Below are 22,915 nucleotides of genomic sequence, written 5' to 3'. Positions count from 1 at the left end.
CCGGTTCCGGAGACTGGGTCAGGAAGATCCCCTGCAGGAGGAAATGGCAACCCACTCCAGTACTCTCGCTGGGGAAATCCCATGGACAGAGGAGCCTGGTGGGCTATAGTCCCTGGCATCAAAGAGTTGGACACAACTGAAGCAACCAAGCATGCATGAACACATAGTAAGAGACAGGTTCCTTAGTATCTTGTTTTGTGGGACCAAGAAAGGAGCCATGTGTCTGAACCATTTGCTGAGCCACGTGGGGCCCTGCTGGGCAGATGTGTGTGTGTGCACGCTATATGCACAGGCACACAGACCCAGGCAGCAGTGCTGGTGCCCAGGGCATTGGGATGAGAGGGTTAACAGGGAAGGACTCAGTTGAGTCCATGATTCCCTCAAGAGACCCAGGTGTCTGGGGTGCCCCCTCCCAGTTCTGGGCCTGGGGCCAGTTGCAGTTCTTGCTTGTCACGTGGTTTCCCGGCTTATCTGGGCCAGGGGAGGAGCAAGGCTCTGAGTCAAAACTCTGCTCCAAGCCCTGGGTTAACCAGAAAGGAGCAGGCGGGTCTGAACCCCTCAGGTCCTCCAGCCATGAGGCTCCTCTGGGGGCTGATCTGGGCATCTTGCTTCTTCGCCTTGTCTCTGCAGAAGCCCAGGTCCTGGAGGCAGGATGCGGAGAGCTTGAACAGGGCCAAGGCTGGCGAGGGGAGAGTGGGCTCAGAGGGTCCTGATTCGGGGGGAGGGCTGGAGGCTGGCTGTTGACTCGCACCTGTTCTTCCCAGGTTGCTCCTGTTTTCTCCTTCTGTGGTTCGCATAGGGGTCCCCCTGTCTGTGGCCGTGAAACTCCAGGATGCTCCTTCAGGACAGGTGGTGAGAGGATCCGTGTTCCTGAGGAACCCATCCCATGTTAATGAGCTCTGCTCCCCGAAGGTGGATTTCAGCCTCAGCTCAGACAGAGACTTCATACTCCTCAACGTCCCGGTAAAGGCCTACTCCCTCCCGGTGCCACCCAGCGCCCCACCTCCTGTTCTCCTCTGTCTTCTTGGAAACATCTTTGTCTTCTCATCCCCCTGCTCCCTTCCTCCCCTCCCAGCCCTGTGTTCCTCTGTGTGTCAGTCTGTCTTTCCCCTTCTGCTCTGTCTCTCACCCACTCCCTCTCTCTCTCTTCCAGATCCCCCAGGCACAGGCCAGGATCTGTTTCCTCCATCTCCGCAGAGTCCCCGAGGTGCAGCTGATGGTGCAGTCCTCATGGCTAAGGGACTCTCTGTCCAAACAGACAGACATGCAGGGTGTCAACCTGTTGTTCTCCTCTCGCCGGGGGCACCTCTTTCTGCAGACGGACCAGCCCGTTTATAACCCTGGCCAGCGGGGTGAGTTGGCGCCAGGGCCTCCACCTTTCATGCCTTCCCAGCCACTTGAATGAGATAACCTGAAGCCCCTCACAGGAAGGCTGCTTTGCAAACATTTGTTCTCCTTCCCTTCGCTTTCTGGGAGGGGGTCTGGGGTCCAGGGCCCACCCTCCCATGGCTCCTGCTCACCTCCTCATCCTCCATTTCCAGTTCGCTACCGAGTCTTTGCTCTGGATCAGAAGATGCGCCCGGCCACTGACATCCTCACGGTCACGGTGGAGGTGAGCCCCCGACCTCTGAGCTTCCTAAGGGGCCAGGGCTGCTGAACTGGCCTGTGGCTGTGACTGCTTCACTCCCATTGCAGAACTCTCAAGGCTTCCGCGTGCAGAAAAGGGAAGTGTTTGCTCCCTTCTCCATCTTCCAGGACAGCTTTTTGATTCCAGACATCTCAGAGTGAGCATTTCCTCCCAGGGACTGCTCCCACCGACAATTCTCTAATTCCCACTTCCCTGAGCTAGCCAACTACAGCACATGGTCCAGTTCTGAGCTCCCTCAGCCCCTGGATCACCCCATAATCTCTTCCTAGGGAGCTGGGTCACTGGCTGTCAGTGGGCCTCTTGCACGAGTGGGCTGAGTCTCTCCCTTGTCTGTCCTCAGGCCAGGAACATGGAAAATTTCAGCCCGATTCTCAGACAGCCTGGATTCCAATAGCAGCACCCAGTTTGAGGTGAAGAAATACGGTGAGAGCTGGAGATGGCAAGGACAAGTGCCTCTTTTCTGCAAGGAGGACGGGGTGGAGCAGAGGTGGGGGGTGCAGGGCCAGGGAAGGGAGGTGTGGCTGCCACAACCCCAAGGAGAGGATAATATTTTAATGGTCCTTTCACGAGAGTCTGATCTGCCCTCCCTTTGCCTTGGGTCAGTTCTCCCCAACTTTGAGGTGAAGATCATTCCTGAAAACCCCTACATCCTGACAACACCTGGCTTTCTTAGTGACATCCAAGTGATCATCCAGGCCAGGTAACTCCCCCTCGCACATGGTCCCTCACACTGGGCCTGATCCCAGGATGCCCCATGCAGCGTGAATGTGCTGTGGAACCCCACTTCCCTCCCTTGCCCCAGCCCTCAGCCCCTTATCCGAATCTCTCCTTGGTGGCAGGTACATCTACGGGAAGCCAGTGCAGGGGGTGGCATACGTGCGCTTTGGGCTCCTGGGTGAGGACGGTGAAAAGACTTTCCTGCGGGGCCTGGAGAGTCAGACCAAGGTAGGAAGGAGGGTTGAGGTGCGTGAGGTGGGTGAGGAGAGTGAGGCGGCATGAGGAGGTGAGGTGGGAGACTCAAGTCTCATTCTCTGTCCTGTCTTCTTTGCCCCAGCTGGTGGATGGCCAGTGCCAAATTTCCCTGCAAAAGGCTGAGTTTCAGGGTGTGCTGGAGAAGCTTAATATTAGCACTGATGACCTCCCAGGGCTGCGCCTGTATGTTGCAGCAGCTGTTATTGAGTCTCCAGGTGAGTAGCTTCCCCTGATTATAACCCTGGACCCTCACCTCTGACCTCCGAGCTGACCCTCTGTTCTCTAGCACCAACACCACCCTGCTTCATCTCAGCTGGGACACAAAGCCAGGAAAGACCCAGAGGCTGTATCTCTACAGCTCCATTTCTGGGCTTTTTCTTCGGAAGGGGTCCTTCCACCATCTCAATGTATTATTTTTTACCCAGCCACCCAGCCATCCCTCCATCCATCCATGCATCCCTGAATCAATCCACCCATCACTGCATCATTCCACCCAACCATCCATCTAATCACCCATCCATCTATCCATCCACCTATCCATCCATCTCTCCCTCCGTCCATCGCATATCCCTCCATCCCTCCATGCATCCATGCATCCATCCATCCAGCCTTCCAGCCACCCATCTCCTGCTTCCATCCATCTATCCACCATCCATACATCTATCAGCAGAGCTGTGTTATACACCATCGGTGTGCTACGTCCTGTGGTGGCCTCAAGAAACATAGAGATGAACAGAAGGCAGTTTGTGCCCTGAAGAGTTCAGCCTTGGTGGAGGGAAAAACTAGAGCACCCCTTCCCCGCCCCCAGCCCTCCTTTTCCTCTCTTCCCAGGTTTCTGTGTCCACCTCTCTCCATCCTGTATCTTGCAGGAGGAGAGATGGAGGAGGCAGAGCTCACGTCCTGGCGTTTCATGTCATCTCCCTTCTCCCTGGATCTAAGCAAAACCAAGCAGCAGCTTATACCTGGGGTCCCCTTCCTGCTGCAGGTTTCTTCTGGAAGGGGGAGGATGAGCAGTGGGCGCCGGAGGTGGTGGGCAGGACGGGGCCGCGTCTCACTGACTGCACTCTTCCCTCTGCCCCTCCCTCATCTACCTAGGCCCTGGTCCGTGACATGTCAGGCTCCCCAGCCTCTAGCATTCCCGTCAAAGTGTCTGCCAAGTTGTTTTCTGGATCGACTTCTAAAAACCAGGACTTTGAACAGAACACAGATGGGAGCGGCCAAGTCATTGTCTCCATTGGTGTTCCTCGGACCATCTCAGAAGTGCAGCTCTCGGTAGGACCCCACCCTCATGGGAATGAGGGGGCTAGGAGAGAAGGTTCCCAGGCTGGTGGGTAGAGAGGGAGAAGCTGGGTGCCTGTGCCCTTTCCATTGACCCTGTGACCCCTGCCCTCTCTCCAGGTGTCTGCAGGCTCCCCCTACCCTGCAGTAGGCAGTCTCACTGTGAAAGCGCCCCTGTCCAGAAGCTCTGGGTTTCTGTCCATTGAGTGGCAGAATCCGCGACCTCTTAAAGTCGGAGAGACCCTTAAGCTAAACCTGCAAGCCGTGGGCATCAGTGGGAGCTTCTCGTACTTCTACTACATGGTGCGCATGAGGGGCCACAGGGGGGACAGGGTGGGAGGGTCTCAAGAGGAAGGAGCCCTCAGGGTGGGTGGCAGCCTCAGGGCATGGGATGGGCAGTGAGGAGCACCCTGCTGTCCTCCAGATCGTGTCCCGGGGCCAGATCGTGTCTGTACATCGAGAGCCCAGGAGCCACCTGACCTCCATCTCCGTGTTTGTGGACCATCACCTGGTGCCCTCCTTCCACCTCGTGGCCTTCTACTATCACGGGGGCGTCCCGGTGGCCAACTCCCTGCGAGTGGACGTCCAGGCTGGAGGCTGTGAGGGGAAGGTAACTGGCATCGGAAGAGATGGGGTGTGTGTGTGTGCTGGGAGGATTAAGAGAGAAGACTGCATGACTGCAAACGGGGTGATTTAGTTTGGGGTGCACTGAGGATGCACAAGACTGAACGAGTTCTCCCCACCCCGACTGCCCCCCACCTGCCACCTCTGCCAGCTGGAGCTGAACGTGGACAGTTCCAAGGCGTATCGTCCTGGGGACACTGTGAAACTCAACCTGAAAACAGAGTCTCGAGCCCTGGTGGCCCTGGGAGCTGTGGACACGGCTCTGTATGCTGTGGGTGGCAAGTCCCACAAACCCCTCGACATGGTCAAGGTTGGTCAGGTCCTCTCTCTGATCCTCCCTTCCCTCCGAGGCTCATCTTCCTGCTGCCCGACCCCATGCCAGCCACTAGAACTCACTCAGCTGGACTGCTGCCACTCCTCCCTCGAGCCTTGGCCCTGGTGGCCTCTGTTTCCGCTCTCTGTGTCTCTCTCGTACTTGTGTGGACCCTGCCCTCTCACCTGCAGCTGAGTATGCGATCGTGGCCACAGCCACTCTTGTCTCTGCAGCATCTCTGCCTTTTCTGGCCAGGTCTTCGAAGCTATGAACAGCTATGATCTTGGCTGTGGTCCCGGTGGTGGAGACACTGCCCCTCAAGTGTTCAAAGCAGCTGGTCTGGCCTTTTCTGATGGAGACCATCGGACTGAAATCAGAAAGAGTGAGGACAGAGGAGGAAGGGGAGTGGGTGGTGGGAGGATAAGGAGGAAGGAGGGGCCTGAAGGGGAAAGACAGGAAGAGGAGGGGTGGGAAGGGCTGGGCAGGGAGGGGAGACTCAGAGGGGAGGGGGAGGCCCTGCACCCTCCTGCTGACTGCAGTCCTGCTCTCTACCAGGTCTGAGCTGTCCCAAGGAGTCAAAGTCTAGGAAAAAGAGAAATGTGAACTTCCAAAAGGCGATTCATGAGAAGCGTGAGTTGAGGGTGCCCATGTAATTCTCTAGGGCTTCCCTGGTGGCTCAGATGGTAAACAATCTGCCTGCAATGCACGAGACCCAGGTTTGATCCCTGGGTTGGAAAGATCCCCTGAAGAAGGGAATAGCTACCGGCTCCATTATTCTTGCCTGGAGAATTCCATGGACAGAGGAGCCTGGTGGGCTACAGTCTATGGGTCTCAGAGTTGGACACACCTGAGCAACTAAGGCATATGCAGTTTTCCACTTGGGCCCGAGGCTCGGGATGCAGGTCTGCCTGTTGGGTCCTCTGCTCCCGATTGAGCCCGTGCATGGCGTCCGGGCTAGTAATCCAGACACCACAGTTCTGAGGTGAAAGGGAGGCGGGGAGGTGCTCTGCTTTGACCACCCTCAAGTTCCTGGTCTCTCGGGGTGAGTCCTGGTGCATCTAGAGGTCGGGCCGGGGATGAGGCGTGCCTCAGGCTCACCCTCACCTGGTCCTGCAGTGGGCCAGTACACTTCCCCCGTCGCCAAGCGCTGCTGCCAGGACGGGCTGACGCGGCTCCCCATGGCCCGCACCTGTGAGCAGCGGGCGGCCCGGGTGCAGCAGCCGGCCTGCCGCAAGCCCTTCCTGTCCTGCTGCCAGTTTGCCGAGAGCCTGCGCAAGAAGGCCCGGACCAGGGGCCAGGTGGGCCTGGCCCGAGGTGAGGGGCTGGGTGTCCGGGGCACTGGCCGGGGCCCCTGGAGGGTCAGGACGGCCCCCTCCTCACCGCCCTCCACGGTGTGCCCCCGCAGCCATGGAGCTCCTGCAGGAGGAGGACCTGATCGAAGAGGATGACATCCCCGTGCGCAGCTTCTTCCCCGAGAACTGGCTTTGGAAAGTGGAAGAAGTGGACCGCTTCTCCCAGTGAGGGCGCGCGTGGGGCCTGGCCTTGTCTCTGGGCAGTGTCGGGGTCCTGCCCAGCGTGGGACCCAGCTTCTCACCTTTCCCACTGCAGATTGCGACTGCTGCTCCCGGACTCTCTGACCACGTGGGAGATCCACGGCATGAGCCTGTCCAAAACCACAGGTGCCGTCACCCGGCCTGGGCCCTGGGCCTCCCTTTTCCAGGCTCCCTGGTCGAGGCTCCCTGCTTGGTCCTTAGCTCTTGGTACAGGAAGGAGGGGCAGAGACCTGGAGATGTCTGCATGCCGAGCATGGGGCCTGAAGCCAGAGAGCAGCGGCAGGCAGGGGATGGGTTGGAAGTGGGGGGACCAGGGGCGGGCGTTGCCCCTCACTGCTGGGGTCCCCTGGGTGTGATCCCCCCAGGCTTCTCATATGTGCCCTTGATCCATCAGGCTTGTGTGTGGCCACCCCGGCCCGACTCCGAGTGTTCCGTGAATTCCACATGCACCTCCGCCTGCCGGTCTCTGTCCGCCGCTTTGAGCAGCTCGAGCTGCGGCCTGTCCTCTACAACTACCTGGATAGCGATCTGACTGTGAGGCCCCTTGGCGGCTGTGCGCACGGTGGTGGCGGGGGACTGGGGCAGGTGAGGGTGGGGAGCCTAACTGGGCTGGGACTCTGGCCCTCCCCGTCTTCCTGCCCCCAGGTGAGCGTCCACGTGTCCCCAGTGGAGGGGCTGTGCCTGGCCGGGGGTGGAGGGCTCGCCCAGCAGGTGCAGGTGCCCGCGGGCTCTGCCCGGCCCGTTGGCTTCTCTGTGGTGCCCATCGCAGCTGCTGCCGTGTCCCTGAAGGTGGTGGCTCGAGGATCCTTTGATTTCCCTGTGGGGGACGCAATATCTAAGATTCTACAAGTCGAGGTGAATGGCACACCCCTGAATCTAGGTCCCCAGCTCCCAGATTCATCCCCTGCTCTGGCCCTCTCCCTGCAACAGGGCTGAGGCCACCCCCAAACCCAATGCTTTGGTCCATTGCACTTTCCACAATCCTGGCCCCACTGTGTCCCTGAAGTTCCAACTGCAAGTCCTGAGAAGTGTGCGCTGGGAGGGGCAAGCTGTAGCCTGTGTGATCTCTCACAGCTCTTTTTCCCCTCCACAGAGAGAAGGGGCCCTTCACAGGGAGGAGATGGTCTATGAACTCAACCCCCTGGGTGAGTGACCTCCACTCACAGACAGCAGTGTCCTGGGGTGGGAGGGGACAGAGGGCGTGGGCAGCAGGACAGACCGCTGACTCCCATCATCTTCCCAGATCCCCTAGGCCGGACCTTGGAAATTCCTGGCAACTCTGATCCCAATATTATCCCTGAAGGAGATTTCAAGAGTTTCGTCAGAGTCACAGGTGGGCGTGTCCTCCAGTCCCTTCCCGGGTGCCTCTCTTGGATTCATGGGAAACCTGGGAATTTCTGTTTGATCCCGAGATTCCATGACCCTCCCACCCTGGCCCCCTGACCTGCTCTCTGACCCTCCATCGTGTCCCTCCCCATAGCCTCGGATCCACTGGAAGCACTGGGCTCTGAGGGGGCCTTGTCACCAGGAGGCCTGGCATCCCTCCTGAGGCTTCCCCAAGGCTGCGCGGAACAAACCATGACCCTGTTGGCTCCAACACTGGCTGCTTCCCGCTACCTGGACAAGACAGAGCAGTGGAGCATGCTGCCCCCTGAGACCAAGGACCGCGCCGTGGATCTCATCCAGAAAGGTTCTGAGTGTAGCGACTAGCAGGACTGGGGGCCAGGGGAGGGCAATTAATGGAAGCTGGGCAGCCCAGGTGGTCAGGGCAGGGAAGAGAGATGTGGTCCCCAGTGGAAATGGGGAGCATGGCCTGACCACAGCAGTAGGGGAGTGGGTGTGACCTCAGCCGCCTTAACTCTCCAAGGCTACACACGGATCCAGGAGTTTCGAAAAAGAGATGGTTCCTACGGGGCTTGGTTACATCGGGACAGTAGCACCTGGTGAGTTTGGGGGAGTGTCCTGGGTGTATGGAAGGGGCCAGGGCTGGTGGGGGCAGAGCCAGCTACTATGGGAGGGTAAATAGCCAGGAGCCACCAGGAGTGGGCCTCCCCTTTATAGGGACCAGTGGCTATCCCTAGCAATGCCTTCGTCTCCTCTAGGCTCACAGCCTTTGTGCTGAAGATACTGAGTTTGGCCCAGGATCAGGTGGGCGGCTCTGCTGAAAAGCTGCAGGAGACAGCCACGTGGCTGCTGTCGCAGCAACGGGATGATGGCCCATTCCACGACCCCTGTCCTGTTATCCACAGGGAAATGCAGGTATGGGGCTGGGAGGTTGGGCCAACGGCATAGGAGGGAAGAGTAGCCCTGCCCCTCCCCACTCATGGTTGGTGCCTCCTTTTCTGCCCACTTCAACCAGGGAGGCTTAGTGGGAAGCGATGAGACTGTGGCGCTCACCGCCTTCGTGGTCATCGCCCTTCACCACGGGCTGGCGGTCCTCCCAGACAAGAATTCTGAGCAGTTGAGGAGAGTGGTAAGGCAGCTATGTGTCTGCCCTTCGCTGATCCGCTTTCCCCTCAGGAGCCCAGTGCACAGACCTTCCCTCCAATTTCTTCCAGGAAAATTCCATCTCAAGAGCAAACACCTTCTTGGGGGCGAAAGCAACCTCTGGGCTCCTGGGCTCCCACGCCTCCGCCATCACGGCCTACGCCCTGTCGCTGACCGAGGCCCCCGAGGACCTGCGGAGAGTTGCCCACAACAACCTCATGGCCATGGCCAAGGACATCGGTGGTGAGGGGGTCCTGGCAGTGGTCCTGAGGCTTGGGAGAGCTTGAGACCCCTGAGCATGTCCAAAGGGAGAAACGGAATGAATGGAGGCCCTTGCAGGGAATCAGAGCATAAGCAGGGGTTACTGGGAAATTAGGAGAGATAAAGGGGGAGTGTCAAAGGGTCAGATGACTAAGATCCTCCCCTGTTCACCTGTGGGTCTCCTTTCACTCCAGATAAGCTGTACTGGGGCTCAGTCACCACTTCTCCAAGCAACGTCCTGTCACCCACTCCGGCTCCACGTAGCCCAGCAGACCCCATTCCCCAGGCTCCAGCCATGTCGATTGAAACCACGGCCTACGGCCTGCTACACCTGCTGCTATGGGAGGGCAAGGCTGAGTTGGCCGACCAGGCTGCATCCTGGCTGACCCGCCAGGGCAGCTTCCAAGGGGGATTCCGCAGCACCCAGGTAGGGGCTGTCCTGGGATTCTAGGGTGGCTGGTCCTGAGCCCGAGTACCTGAGTCCCGGCCCGCTTTCCCCAGGACACTGTTGTGGCTCTGGACGCCCTGTCTGCGTACTGGATTGCATCCTACACCGCCGAGGAGAAGGGGCTCAACGTGACCCTGAGCTCCTTGGGCCGCAGTGGGCTCAAGTCCCACGTGTTGCAGCTGACCAACCACCAAGTCCACAGGCTGGAGGAGGAGCTGCAGGTGAACCGTGCCCTCACCTGGGTGACCGGGACACCTGGGCCTCCCTCGGCCAGGCCAGAAGCCATCCCCTCTTCCTCACCCCTGCTGAATCCCTATGGCCCCTCTTTCTGATAACTGTGGGAAGACTTACTGGCTCTGTGAGCTGTAGCAAGTCACACAACCTCTGAGATTCATTGATCTGATCTGAAAAACATGAGAGTCACAGAGGGTTTAGGAGATGGTGGAGAAAGAATGTGGGTGAAGGTAGAAAGTGTTGAGAAGAGAGGTGGGGAGAGGAGGTGGAGTTATTTTGGTGGAGGAGGTAAGTTGAAGCAACAGTGTGCCCTTCTGACATCTCTTTCCCTTTTGTGCTTGTGAAAGTTTTCCCTGGGAAGCAAGATTAACGTGGAGGTGAGAGGAAACAGCAAAGGAACCTTGAAGGTGAGAGCTGGTGGCACTGGGCAGGCAGGCCCATCAGGGTGAAGCCGGGGTGTTGAGTGGGAGACCTGCGGGCAGAGCTCATGGTCTGGGAAGGAGGAAGAGGCCCCTGGGTTGTGGTTGCCTGTGCTCTGTCCTGGGCAGGTGCCCCTCACTCTGCTCTGCACTCTTTCTGGGCACCTGTGGTCCCCTTCAGCCCTCAGTGCTGATGCTCAAACACTTGGCCCCTCAAGCCAAGTGTCTCCCCTGAGCTCTGAGCATCTTTGACGTGGTTGAGCCCCAAACCTTCTCTTCCTCTGTGTCTCTTGTCTGGCTGACAGAGTCCATCCCTGCAGAAGCACAGCTGCCACTCCGGGGGCCATCTTAGCGGCCCCTACCATGCTAAGGCTTGCCTTATGACCCGGGAGACTTCTCTGTCTTCGTCCCAGACACGCCCACCTCCCTAGTAACTCCGCCTCTGCTTTCACTCCAGCCCAGCCCACCTCCCCAGTAACTCCTCCTCTGCTTTCTCCCAGATTCCCACCGACCTCCCCGGTAACTCCTTCTCCGCTTTCTCTCCAGACCAGCCCACCTCCCCAGTAACTCGGCTTCTGCTTTCACTCCAGCCAAGCCCACCTCCCCAGTAACTCCTCCTGTTCTTTCCCCAGATTCCCACCGACCTCCCCGGTAACTCCTTCTCCGCTTTCTCTCCAGACCAGCCCACCTCCCCAGTAACTCCGCCTCAGCTTTCTCGCTAGCACCGCCCACCTCCCCAGTAACTCCGCCTCAGCTTTCTCCAAAGCACCGGCCATCTACCCAGTAACTCCGCCTCTGTCTTCGCCTCAGCCCCGCCCACCTCCCCAGCTGGAAAGATCCTCCTAGGTACACACATCTAGCTTTGAATGACCTTCAGGATCTTCTCGTCCCACATGACAAACTCATTTTCCTCTTTCAAGCCTAGGCCAGGCGCATTTCCTGAACTTTCCATTAAAGCCTCTCTGGTGCTTCTGTACAATGCTTGCCCCCGTGCCAGGACCCTGCACCCCCTACTCACCCAACACCTGAGTCCATTTGTATTTCTGGACAGGTCCAGGGGCAGGATGGGAAAGGGCAGAAGGCCTCAAAGCTCTTAGCCCAGGAGCTAAGGGGTCCAGAGCCCTTCCATGTGGCTCTGCAGAGAGGTCTGTGGCCCTAAGTGTCCGCATGTCCTCTTCCCACCCCCTGATGAACCAGGTCCTTCGCAGCTACAACGTCATGGACATGACGAACACGACCTGCCAGGATCTTCAGATTGAAGTGACGGTCATGGGCCACGTCGAGTACACGAGTGAGTGTTGGGGTCACAGGCTGTGGGTCTCTGAGGGGGTGGTGCCAGGGCTGAGCCACAGTGCTGTCCCCTCGCAGTGGAGGCGGAGGAGGACTACGAGGACTACGAGTATGAGGACTTGCTGGCCGGGGATGACCCCGAGGCCCACTCCCGGCCCGTGACACCCCTGCAGCTATTTGACGGTCGGAGGAACCGCCGGAGGAGGGAGGCCCCCAAGGCAGCTGAGGAGCGAGAATCCAGGGTGCAGTACACTGTGTGCATCTGGTGAGCCCTGGGGTGGCCCTGGGCGTGTGGGTGCTGCCGGGCTGGGAGAGGGAGGCAGGGCCGAGGTTGGGGCTGGGTGTCTGCAGCCTGGCACCAGGTGGGGGGCAACCCAGACAACAGGCACATGTCTCCACAGGCGGACTGGCAAGGTGGGGCTGTCAGGCATGGCCATTGCGGACATCACCCTCCTGAGTGGATTCCACGCCCTGCGGGCTGACCTGGAGAAGGTGTGACCAGCCACCCAGAGGGGCCGCCTGTGCCCCAGGAGCCCTGCCCCATCCCCGCAGCAGCCCCAGCTGCTGAGCCCTGTCACGTGCAGGCGGCCGGGGCCTTTCTCCTTATGACTCCCGGCTCCCGTTCCCCACAGCTGACCTCCCTCTCCGACCGTTACATGAGCCACTTTGAGACCGAGGGTCCCCACGTCCTGCTGTACTTCGACTCGGTGAGCAAGGAGGGTGACAGAGGGGCACACAGCTGGCACTGGGTTTCCTGAGCTCGTGTTAGGAGGATTTCCAGGAGGCAGGTGTATCAGCAGCTACTGCTCTGGGAGAGACCTTGTGGAGTGAGCAGGAAGGCAGGACAGGAGGGGGTCAGAGGCTTGGCCAGGGAGGTTCCCCGCTGCCTGCAGGGAGGCGGGGCTGAGCCCCTTCGGTGGCTTTGGGCCCAGTGCCAGTCAGCCGGGGAGGGCTTGAGAGAGCGCCTTTCTTAAATTTGAATTTATTCGTCGTGAGGGACGGCTTTTTGTTGTTGAATTTCCCGTTTTGATATTCAAGTGTGTTTTGTTTTTGTTTTTATAATGATGGTGGACCCAGAAGAGTTGTTGTTTTTCTTTCCCATGGCCAAATTTGACTAACACACAGTTATCAACTCTCTGATGGCCTTCCAAAATTTTTTTGAATATTTATTGTAACCTTTGGAGAGAAATGTGAAAAAGGCGTGTTAATACTGTGATACCATTCGCCATGTGTCTGTGGGTCGGGGAGGCCCTCCCTGCCCACTGTGTGCAGAGGGGACGGACCCTGTTGGCTAGAGAAGCCAGGCAGAGGAGTCTGGTTGAAGAAAATGAGGAAGATGTCAAGTCAGGGAGCTCACCGTGCAGCTTAGGAAGGAAACTCGTGTGCGATACCAGGCTGGACTGGAGCAGCGTGGCCATGAGGAGAGGGATCAGGGCCTACACGAGTGGCGGGTCAGAGAGGACGGCAGAGGGCTAGCACTTGGTGGTACCTAGGAGACAAGTGAGGCCTTAGTTGTATCAGTGAAGCTATGGAGGGGGTGAGTGGGTTTGGAGGGCAGGCAGTGGGAATTGGGAGAGTTTAATACATCTTGTAAAAATCCCAATACAAGAATCAGGCTGAACATTTGGTTCAGGAGCCACGCGCCTGCAGTTTGGGGAGCGGTGAGACTGCCCCAGGAGAGCACAGAGAAGGGGAAGGGCCTGCGCTGGGGCCTGTGCCTCTGTGAGGGACTAGCAGGAAGGTCAGAAACGACCAGGTCAGAATCAGGGGTGGTCTGGAAGCTAGCCCTGAGGGTAGGGAGAGGTTTGTGAAGATGTGTCCATGAAGTGAGCCTCTGTGAAGCCGCTCAGGGCCCCGGAGATGGGTGAGGTCACCATGTGGGCAGTGAAGTCAGCAGAGACCTTGGGGAGCAGTTTTTAGAAATCCCGAGGCTGGAAGGTAACAAATGGTGAAGGACACGGAAGATAAGATCGACCGGAACCAAACAGGCAAGCAAATCCATCATAGTGGTCTGCAGGGCCCAGAGGTGGGTCCCTGACTTCCCTCCACCCATCACCCGCCATGGCAGGTCCCCACCTCCCGGGAGTGCGTGGGCTTTGGAGCTGTGCAGGAGGTGCCCGTGGGGCTGGTACAGCCGGCCAGTGCCATCCTGTATGACTACTACAACCCTGGTGAGACGTCGGGGACTCTCGGGAGGGTGGGGATAGGTGGCAGTGAGGGTGGTAAGGGAGTCCTGTGGGTCCATGGGACTGGGGAGGCAAGGAGAGGCGAGTGCCCTAATGAACGCCCCTCTCTGCTTTTCTCTAGAGCACAAGTGTTCTGTGTTTTATGGGGCACCACGTAAGAGCAAACTCTTGTCCACGTTGTGCTCTGCGGATGTCTGCCAGTGTGCTGAGGGTGAGACACTGGGCCGGGGATCAGGGGTGGGAAGGCGGCGTGGCTGGGGCCTACACGGTCTCACCTGGGCCCCTGACTTCAGGGAAGTGCCCTCGACAGCGCCGGGCCCTGGAGCGTGGGCAGCAGGACTTGGAGGGTTACCGGATGAAATTCGCCTGCTACTCTCCCCGAGTGGACTACGGTCAGTCTTCCCGCCCGGGCCCTGGCCCTGGCCCTGGCCCTGGCCCTGACCCCCCCTCAAGGTCTCTTAGATTTGGCCTGCTCCTCTCAGGCCCATGGGCAGCCTTGTCACTCTGCACTGACCTCCCATCCTCTTAGCCTCGGGATAACTAACCTTCCCTCCCTTCTCCTAACCCCCCACAGGCTTCCAGGTTAAGGTTCTCCGAGAAGACAGCAGGGCTGCTTTCCGCCTCTTTGAGACCCGTATCACCCAAGTCCTGCATTTCAGTAAGAGGAGGACAATAAGTGGGCAGGGCCGGGGGGCATACTGGGGAGCTGAGGTCTGGCTTTGGGGCCTTGGTGCCTGGAGGAGTGAAACTGCAGCCAGTCCGAGCTCAAAGCCCCTCAGCCTTTTAGAAGCCCTGGGCTTGTCCACAGACAGGAATGTAGTCCCACCTGCCCACTGGGAGTGGTGAGGGTCAAATGGAGGCTCAGCGCAAAGCCCCCCGGCCCCCTGCTGTCCCACCCCTCCTCTTCCCCTCGAATGACTCTGTGGACCTTCACCCCTCAGCCAAGGATGCCAGGGCCACCGCTGATCAGACCAGAAACTTCCTGGTCCGAGCCTCTTGCCGCCTTCAGTTGGAACCTGGGAAAGAATATCTGATCATGGGTCTGGATGGGGCCACTTACGACCTCAAGGGAGAGTGAGTTCTCGGGACCCCTCAGTCTTCTTCTCTGCCCACGCCTCTCAAGGGAAATGGTCCCCTGTACCCTCAGAAGCCAGGTGCCTCAAGGTCTGCCTCTGACCCTCCGCTGACCCCTGCTCACTGCCCCTTTGCCTGCAGCCCCCAGTACTTGCTGGACTCGAACAGCTGGATTGAGGAGATGCCCTCTGAGCGCATGTGCCAGAGCACTCGCCATCGGACACCCTGTGCCCAGCTCAACAGCTTCCTCCAGGAGTATGGCACACAGGGCTGCCAGGTGTGAGGGTGCTCTCCCAGCTTCCCCAGGACGAGCCAGAGCTGCGAAAGATGGTGCCTGGACTCCTGCTGTGCCGGGTACCCTGAACAGAGCCCTAGGCAAAACCAGGGACTCAATAAAAGCCTTTGGCTGTGTGTATCTCCAGGACTGAGACCAACGTCCCTACCACCTGCTCCAGGTTCTCAGGGGCCCAGGCCAGGGTTGGCATCATCTAAGGCTCTCAGAGCCTGGGTGACCCTTGCCGTGTCCAGCTCTGCCTGAATCCCCTCCTCCCTCAGGCGACCCCTTGGGAGCTTGGTGCCACATAGTGACCATGGTGGGCAGCTGACCCTGCGCTCTGAGGATCCCATGTCCGCACTAAAACCTCCCTTTTACTCTGCCCGCAGGGCACTCCTGTGCCTGGCAACCTGTCACCGGGGCCTCAGGCTGGGGGCTGCACACCAGGCACCTCAGCCCTTCTGCTTCGTGAAGAGCTCCCCAGCCACGTGTCCCCCACTGTGGTCATGCACGCGGCACTTCTAGGGTCTTGCTTCTAACCGAGACCTGCTCTGTTGAAAGCCTGTTTGACACTGGATCCCTTTATCAGTATTACGTAACTTTCCCAGAAATGTGCAATCATTAGGTCTCATGATACCTTCATCCAGATACTGATTTCAAACAGACCGAAAGGCCGACTTTGGTGTTTCTTAATACTCTGAGGGAACTGCTGTTCCCCAGGGTCAGCCCTCCCCACCTGCCTGCCTAGCTCTCCCCCATTATGGCAGCACCTCTTGGGTCTTCAGGGCCAACCTAGAAATTCATCTAGAGGAATGTGCTGAGGTCATTTTTGAGGGAAACTGAGCTAATTCAGCAGCCTGCCATTCAATCATTCAACAGGAATTGTGGACCTCTCACTCCATGCCCTGCTCCAGATCCCCATCTTCTGTGAATGGTGTGAGGTCAGGGAGCTGCAGGGTTCTGTGGGGCCTCTGACCAGTCTGGGTGCATGTGAGAAGTGGGCCGGGGAGGCTTCCTGGAGGAGGTGACCTGTAAGTTGGACTCGGCAGGCTGAAAAGTCAAGCAAAGGGAGTAGGAGTAGATGAGGGTATTTGAGGCAGAAGAAAGAACATAAAAGGCCCCAAGGCTGGAGGCAGGACAGCACTTCTGGGGGCATTGCATATCATTTATCTTGTTTGGAATTAGGATTTGGAGGTGGTATGGAAGAGACGGAGTTGGCAAGGTACACGGTGTCCATTATGAAGCGGTGTTCACAAGCAGGTCAGCAGTCCAGGTCACTCTCCATTCGAACAGAGTCCCCTCCCATTCCATGAAACTCTGAGTAGTTCTGACCTGGGAATTCCCTGGTGGCCCAGTGACTATGACTTTGCGCTACTAGTGCAAGGGGTCCAGTTTGATCCCTGGTCAGGGAACTAATTCCTACATGCCACAAATAAGAGCCTCAACTGAAAAAAAAAAAAAAATCCTGCATGCTGCAACTGCAGATCTAAGATTCCCAATGCTGCAACTAAGATCATGCGTAACCAAATAAGTTAATATTTTTTTACAAAAGCGTTCTGACCTTCCTCAGTGTTTCAGAGGCTTCTTAGGGCTATTGTCTACATGGCCTGGTCATTGCCCATCAGATGTCTCCTGAAATCCGGTCAGCATGGTGGTGGCATAAAGCCACGCACGAGAGTCAAATTTTCAGCTATAGTTGTGGCAAGACCCGATCTAAGGCCTGAGGTCAACTAAGAAGAAGGAGCTGGCTGTTGCTGCCCAATCCCAGAAATCCCATGTTTTCTCCCTTCCAGTCCTGGGCCTGGGTCCAGGCTGAGCTGAACCTCTCCCATCAGGTCCCAGCAGTGAACTCTTTAGGCTAGTTGGCACCACAGCTGGGATCTTGACCCAGGCTCTCTGGTGGCAGAGTCTTGCTCTGATTAAAGCTCTGAGGTCAGCTGGCAGAGAAAGGGTGGGATATTGGGGGATGTGTAGGCTCAGTTCAGCTCTAAGCTCTCACCCCACCTCCTCGGTGCCCCAGCCTCCCACCGAGTCCTGCCACCCATCTTTAGCATGACCTCTCCTGTAAGTCCTTCAACTGCCCCCTCACCTGCAACAGTGGCCCCTGATAGCCCTACTTAGTCCACTGGGACCCCACCCCTCATGGCAACAGCTCCCTGAAGAGGGCTGGGCCCCTGATCCCAGCTGTGGCTATCAAGTTCCTTCCTGAGGACTTTGGAATCCATGGGGGCATGTTTGATCACGCCATTACAGCCTTTTTGTCCTGGGGCTAGACCCGTATTCTGTGGAGTCTAACCTTGAAAGCAGTTCTGTGCCGCCTGCACCTGGGAGCACAAGCAGCTTGACTGCAGACAGAGAGGAGGGAGGGGACTTCCCTGGTTGTCCAGTGGTTAAGAATCCACCTGCCAATGAAAAAAACGGGTTGGATCCCTGGTCTGGGAAGATCACATGCCGTGAAGCAACCAGGCCTGTGGGCCCCCACGACTGAGCCCGAGTTCTAGAGCTCACGAGCCTCAACTACTGAAGCCCACATGCCTAGAGCCTGGACTTCACAACAAGAGAAGCCACTGCAATGAGAAGCCTGGGTATCACAACTAGAGAGTACCCTCTGCTCGCCGCAATTAGAGAAAGCGCAGGCATGGCAATACAGGCCCAGTGCAGCCAAGATTAATAAACAAACGAAAGAGGAGGAACGAAGAGTGAGGAAGCAGCTGTGTCTCTAGGGCTCTTTAGTTCACAATTCCTGGCTTTCCAAGGCCAGAAGTTCCCTTCTACTTGCCTGCTCTTGGATTCTGTGAGATATCCCTCTATTTGTAGAACAATTCTTACTTTTGGCTCAAACTAGCTCAAGTGGGTCTCTCTTCATTGCAACCAAAGATCGTCAGGTAGAGGGTAAGAGCTCCAAACTGGGGAAACATTTAATTCTTCATCTTCAAGTTTTGAGAATAAAAAGAGGCAATATTACTGATGACACTTGGACTATAGGTATAAACTGGGATAACACATGCAAACCGGGACATGTGGTTCCCCTATCTGTAAGTTAAAAGAAAAACACACAGATCATTCTCGTCTCATTTTGTGCTTCAAAGGCCATCTGGGAGGGCATATTAGGCGTGGGTTGTCATTCGTCTCTCTGAGACAAACCCGTGGCAGGAAGCTGGTCCAAGGTGGTGGTGGGGGTGGGATGGGGTGGAGGTGGGAGAGGGCTCATGGACACGTTTTCCTGAACGGTTGACAGAAAGCTGATTCTGGCTGTTGAAGAAGGTCAGAGTTGTGTTTCCTTTCCTTTCTTCTTGATAGATGAATGGGAAAAGGTCTGCTCTTTGATATTGGATTTTCCAAGGCCAAGAGATTCAATGCCATTCCAGGAATGTACTGTTTTGTGGGCGGGACAGTGGGCAAGGACCTGAGGGAAGGAGTCGAGGGAGGCTTCAGAACAGCTCAAGTAGCCAGATGGCTGAAGGTGTGGAGAGCTGTAAGTGGCGGGGCCGGGGCCTCTGCCTGGGTCTCCAGCCATGGTCCTCGCAGGGCTGCTGCTGCTGCTCACCCTGCTAGCTAGCGCTCACCTGCTATGGGGCCGGTGGAAGCTCAGAAACCTCCACCTCCTACCTCTGGTCCCGGGCTTCTGCACCTGCTGCAGCCCAACCTCCCCATCCATCTGCTGAGCCTGACTCAGAAACTCGGGCCTGTCTACAGGCTTCGCCTTGGGCTGCAAGGTGAGGGTCTGCCTCCTTCCTGGCCCACAACAGTGAGGAGGGTTGGGGGTGTGCTTTCCTGCTGACTTCCTGCTTTTCCTACCACTCTCCCCGCCAGAGGTGGTGGTGCTGAACTCCAAGAGGACCATTGAGGAGGCTATGATCAGGAAGTGGGTGGACTTTGCCGGCAGACCCCAGATACCATCCTGTAAGGGGTTGCTTGAGGGGAGAAGCAGGGCTTTGGGAAGCAGGGGAGGTCAGCCCTGTGGCTTCCTTGGTCAAGTCAACCCTCCCACCCCCAACCCCTACTCGCAGACAAGCTGGTGTCTCAGCGCTGCCAGGACATCTCTCTGGGGGACTACTCTCTGCTCTGGAAGGCCCACAAGAAACTCACCCGCTCAGCCTTGCTGCTGGGCACCCGCAGCTCCATGGAGCCCTGGGTGGACCAGCTGACCCAGGAGTTCTGCGAGGTGAGCCTGGACTCCCACAGTTAGCCCAGGTCAGCTTCACCCCTCCTTGAAGGCCCTCTATTTTTTTTCCACTTATATTACCCAAAGCATGTGGCATCTAGTTCCCTCACCAAGGATCGAACCTGTGCCCCCTGCATTAGGAGCAGAGAATTTAGCCTCTCGACCACCAGGGACGTCCCAGGTCCCTCCCTATTTAGTTCATGCTCTTTCTCTTCAGCGCATGAGAGTCCAGGCCGGTGCCCCCGTGACCATCCAGAAGGAATTCTCTCTGCTTACCTGCAGCATCATCTGTTACCTCACTTTTGGAAACAAGGTCAAGGCTCTCTTGCCCTCCCATATGCCTGCCCCCCTCCCCCCACCCCCCGCAACCCCTCCCTGATCCTCTCCTGGTTCTGCACTGAAAGGATGTCCTTCTTTTCTGGCAGGAGGACACCTTAGTACATGCCTTTCACGACTGTGTTCAGGACTTGATGAAGACCTGGGACCACTGGTCCATCCAGATTTTGGACATGGTTCCTTTTCTCAGGGTGAGGAGGCGCAGCCCCGACATGCCTGGTCCTGGGAGAAAGGGTGGGGATGGGGAACAGGCTTCCTTGCCAGCAGCTACACCTTCTTACTCTCTGCCCCAGTTCTTCCCCAACCCTGGGCTCTGGAGGCTGAAGCAGGCCATAGAGAACAGGGACCACATGGTGGAGAAGCAGCTGACGCGCCACAAGGTGGGAATCGTGCGTGGACCGGGGTCCTCCTCGGTTGGCAGCGGTGACGCTACTGGCCAGAGCCAGGCAGCTTCTGGGCCATCCCTGCGGTCCTGGACCCATGGCACCCTCTAAACACTCTCCCCAAGCCAGGCACTCAGGCCAGCTGGTCCTCCCCTCCCCAGGAGAGCATGGTGGCCGGCCAGTGGAGGGATATGACGGACTACATGCTCCAGGGGGTAGGGAGGCAAAGAGTAGAAGAGGGCCCGGGACAGCTCCTGGAAGGACACGTGCACATGTCTGTGGTGGACCTTTTCATCGGGGGCACTGAAACCACGGCGAGCACCCTCTCCTGGGCTGTGGCGTTCCTACTTCACCACCCCGAGGTATGCCCTGGAGGAGGCAAAGGGATCCTTCCTGGCAGCCTGGCCAGGGTGGCGGGAACCTAGCTCACTGGTGGCGATGCAGGCTGTGTTGTGGGGTGTAGGACTGGGTGGGTCAGTGGGGTTTGCCTGGGTTCTTCTACTCGGCACATAGTTTCATGTGAGTTCCTCCAGGGAATGGTGGAAGTCTGGGCTTCCCTAGTGGCTAAGACTGTAAAGAATCTGCCTGCAATGTGGGAGAGTCAGGTTCGACCCCTGGCTCAGGAAGATGCCCTGAAGAAGGGAATGGCAACTCACTTTAGTACTCTTGCCTGGAGAATTCCATGGACAGAAGAGTCTGGAGGGTTACAGCCCATGGGCTCTCAGAGAGTCGGATACGACTGAGTGACTAGTGTATGCGTGCACGCACACACACACACAGACATACACAATGGAGGCTGGCAGCTGAGGGCTGGCCGCTGAGGGCTGGCCAGTGACAGGACTTGGGCTCCATTTCTCAGATTCAGCAATACCTTCAGGAGGAGATGGATCGCGAGCTGGGCCCCAGAGCCTCGAACCCTGGAGTCACATGAAAGGATGGCGCTCAGCGGCCCTTGCTAAAGGCCACCATTGCAGAGGTGCTGCCCCTGGCCTTGCCACATGGCACCACGGCCTAGCAGGTGACTCCGGAGGCCTAGGGATGAATGGCCAAGGCCCCAGCAGGGTCCAGTGGGCCTCTCACTTAACCCTAACCCTCAGCATCTTCAGCTACGACATCCTTGAGGGCATGGTCGTTATCCTTAACCTCTAAGGTGCCCACCTGGACGGGACCGTCTGGGAGCAGCCGCACGAGTTCTGGCCCGGTGCGTGGCGGGGCGGGTGCCTGCGGTGGTGGGTGGCGGTGCAGCGGGCGGCCCATGAGCCCGGTCCTTCCGCCCACCCGCAGACCGCTTCCTGGAGCCGGGCGCGAACCCCAGCGCGCTGGCATTTGGCTGCGGGGCGCGCGTGTGCCTGGGCGAGTCGCTGGCGCGCCTGGAGCTCTTCGTGGTGCTCCTGCGACTGCTGCAGGCCTTCACGCTGCTGCCGCCGCCCGTGGGCGCCCTGCCGTCGCTGCAGCCGGATCCCTACTGCGGTGTCAACCTCAAGGTCCAGCCTTTCCAGGTGCGGCTGCAGCCCCGGGGGGTGGAGGCCGGGGCCTGGGAGAGCGCCAGTGCCCAGTGATGGGGGAGGAGTGGGTGGGAGGACTCGGCCAGTCACGTGCCTCGGTGTCTTCTTTTATTGCTCCCGTACAAACCGCTGCCCTCCCCGCTGTAAACATGGTGCTGTGAGATCAACGGTGAGGGGTCTCACGCCCACCACACTGGCAGAAGGCTGCTAGCACAACATGGAGAAGAGTTCGCTTTTACGTGGTGCCCCATAAAACACAGAGCTTTTGTGCTCTGGAGAAAAGCAGAGGGGTGTTAGGGAACTTGCCCTCTCTCTGTCTCCCAGGAGATGGATCCACAGGACTCCCTTGCCACTCCTCACTGCCACCTACCCCAACCTTCCAGAGTGTCCCCAACGCCTCACCAGGGTTGTTGTAGTCACACAGGATGGCCCTGGCCGGCGGTACCAGCCCCACGGGCACCTCCTGCACAGCTCCAAAGCCTATGTACTCCTGGGAGGTGGGGACCTGGCATGGGGGGAGATGGGAGGCAGGGAAGTCAGGGACCCACTTCTGGGCCCTGAGCTTTCATAGACCGCTGTGATGGATTTGCTTGGCCTGTTTGGTTCCGGTCGATCTTATCTTCAGTGTCCTTTATGTTTTTTTACCTTCCAGCCTCAGGATTTCTAAAAACTGCTCCTCAAGGTCTCTGCTGACTTCACTGCTCACATGGTGACCTCACCCCAGTCTCTTGTCCTGGCACCTTCACAGAGGCTCACTTCATGGACACATTCTTCACGAAGCTCTCCCTACCCTCAGGGCTAGCTTCCAGACCACCCCGATTCTGACCTGCTCATTTCTTACCTTCCTGCTTCGTCCCTCCCAGAGACACAGGCCCCAGCCTAGGCCCTTCCCCTTCTCTGTGCTCCCCAGGGTAGTCTCATCATTCCCCAAACTCTGCAGGTGGGCAGCTTCTCCCAAATGTTCAGCCTTTTTCTTGTATTGGGACTTTTACAGGATGTATTAAACTCTCCCGATTCCGTCTGCCTGCCCTCCAAACCCACTCACCCTCTCAATAGCCTCAATGATACAACTAAGGCCTCCCTTTTCTGCTTGGTAACAGCAAGTGCTAGCCCTCTGCTTGCCTTCTATGACTCCACCGCTCATGTCTAGGCCAAGATCCTTCTCCTCATGCCCACACTGGTCCAGTTCAGCCTGGTATCCCACGTGAGTTTCCTTCTTAAGCTGCACGGTGAGCTCCCTGACTTGACATCTTCCTCATTTTCCACTGTGTTCAACCAGACTCCTCTGCCTGGCTTCTCAAGCTAACAGGGTTTTTCCCCTCTGCACACACTGCGCAGGGAGGGTCTCCCTGACGCACAAATACCTGGCCAGTTGTATCTCAGTCTTAACACGCCTGACGAATGGTATCACAGTATTAACACGCCTTTTTCACATTTTTCTCTGAGAGGTTACAGTAAATGTTCA

The 22,915-nt window shown here is 57.8% G+C and overlaps 1 protein-coding gene and 1 pseudogene across 3 annotated transcripts; both read left to right on the top strand.

Moving 5' to 3' along the window:
* Positions 1 to 537: 537 nt before the first annotated feature.
* C4A (complement component 4A) lies at positions 538 to 15,327 on the top strand. Of its 2 annotated transcripts, NM_001166485.1 has the most exons (41): positions 538 to 638; positions 765 to 963; positions 1,154 to 1,352; positions 1,542 to 1,612; positions 1,696 to 1,784; positions 1,989 to 2,071; positions 2,252 to 2,348; positions 2,488 to 2,593; positions 2,703 to 2,835; positions 3,490 to 3,605; positions 3,716 to 3,892; positions 4,019 to 4,201; positions 4,323 to 4,508; positions 4,674 to 4,832; positions 5,091 to 5,217; positions 5,391 to 5,465; positions 5,952 to 6,149; positions 6,241 to 6,352; positions 6,444 to 6,514; positions 6,783 to 6,922; positions 7,034 to 7,243; positions 7,482 to 7,533; positions 7,632 to 7,721; positions 7,869 to 8,078; positions 8,256 to 8,331; positions 8,491 to 8,647; positions 8,748 to 8,861; positions 8,947 to 9,118; positions 9,331 to 9,563; positions 9,638 to 9,805; positions 10,166 to 10,225; positions 11,435 to 11,528; positions 11,606 to 11,792; positions 11,929 to 12,019; positions 12,160 to 12,234; positions 13,596 to 13,698; positions 13,835 to 13,924; positions 14,007 to 14,105; positions 14,288 to 14,371; positions 14,655 to 14,787; positions 14,929 to 15,327. In NM_001166485.1, exons 1-41 carry the CDS (start codon positions 574 to 576, stop codon positions 15,068 to 15,070), a joined length of 5,226 nt encoding a protein of 1,741 aa, NP_001159957.1. In that variant the 5' UTR covers positions 538 to 573; the 3' UTR covers positions 15,071 to 15,327. The 2 variants fall into 2 exon arrangements, with proteins under 2 accessions (NP_001159957.1, XP_059736183.1); XM_059880200.1 differs by lacking the exons at positions 538 to 638; positions 765 to 963; positions 1,154 to 1,352; ... (4 more) ...; positions 2,488 to 2,593; positions 3,490 to 3,605 and having other exon boundaries at positions 2,709 to 2,835; positions 14,929 to 15,202.
* On the top strand, positions 15,234 to 22,471 carry CYP21A1P (cytochrome P450 family 21 subfamily A member 1, pseudogene; annotated as a pseudogene). The gene is made up of 11 exons (XR_003032199.2): positions 15,234 to 18,777; positions 18,875 to 18,964; positions 19,072 to 19,226; positions 19,444 to 19,539; positions 19,652 to 19,753; positions 19,856 to 19,942; positions 20,107 to 20,307; positions 20,805 to 20,954; positions 20,997 to 21,007; positions 21,043 to 21,146; positions 21,230 to 22,471. The product of XR_003032199.2 is annotated as a cytochrome P450 family 21 subfamily A member 1, pseudogene (transcript).
* Positions 22,472 to 22,915: the final 444 nt, after the last annotated feature.

This window comes from Bos taurus, chromosome 23 (assembly GCF_002263795.3).
Source record: "Bos taurus isolate L1 Dominette 01449 registration number 42190680 breed Hereford chromosome 23, ARS-UCD2.0, whole genome shotgun sequence".
Lineage (NCBI taxonomy): Eukaryota > Metazoa > Chordata > Mammalia > Artiodactyla > Bovidae > Bos > Bos taurus.
The sequence above is the reverse complement of the archived record's forward strand: the minus strand, read 5'-3'. Positions and strand labels throughout refer to the sequence as shown.

Excerpts from the sequence above, each read along its gene's own strand:
- C4A (NM_001166485.1), top strand. The coding sequence starts at position 574 with ATGAGGCTCCTCTGGGGGCTGATCTGGGCATCTTGCTTCTTCGCCTTG. Across the intron at positions 639-764 it reads TTGTCTCTGCAGAAGCCCAG|GTTGCTCCTGTTTTCTCCTT; the intron begins GTCCTGGAGGCA and ends TGTTCTTCCCAG. Across the intron at positions 8,862-8,946 it reads CTGAGCAGTTGAGGAGAGTG|GAAAATTCCATCTCAAGAGC; the intron begins GTAAGGCAGCTA and ends AATTTCTTCCAG.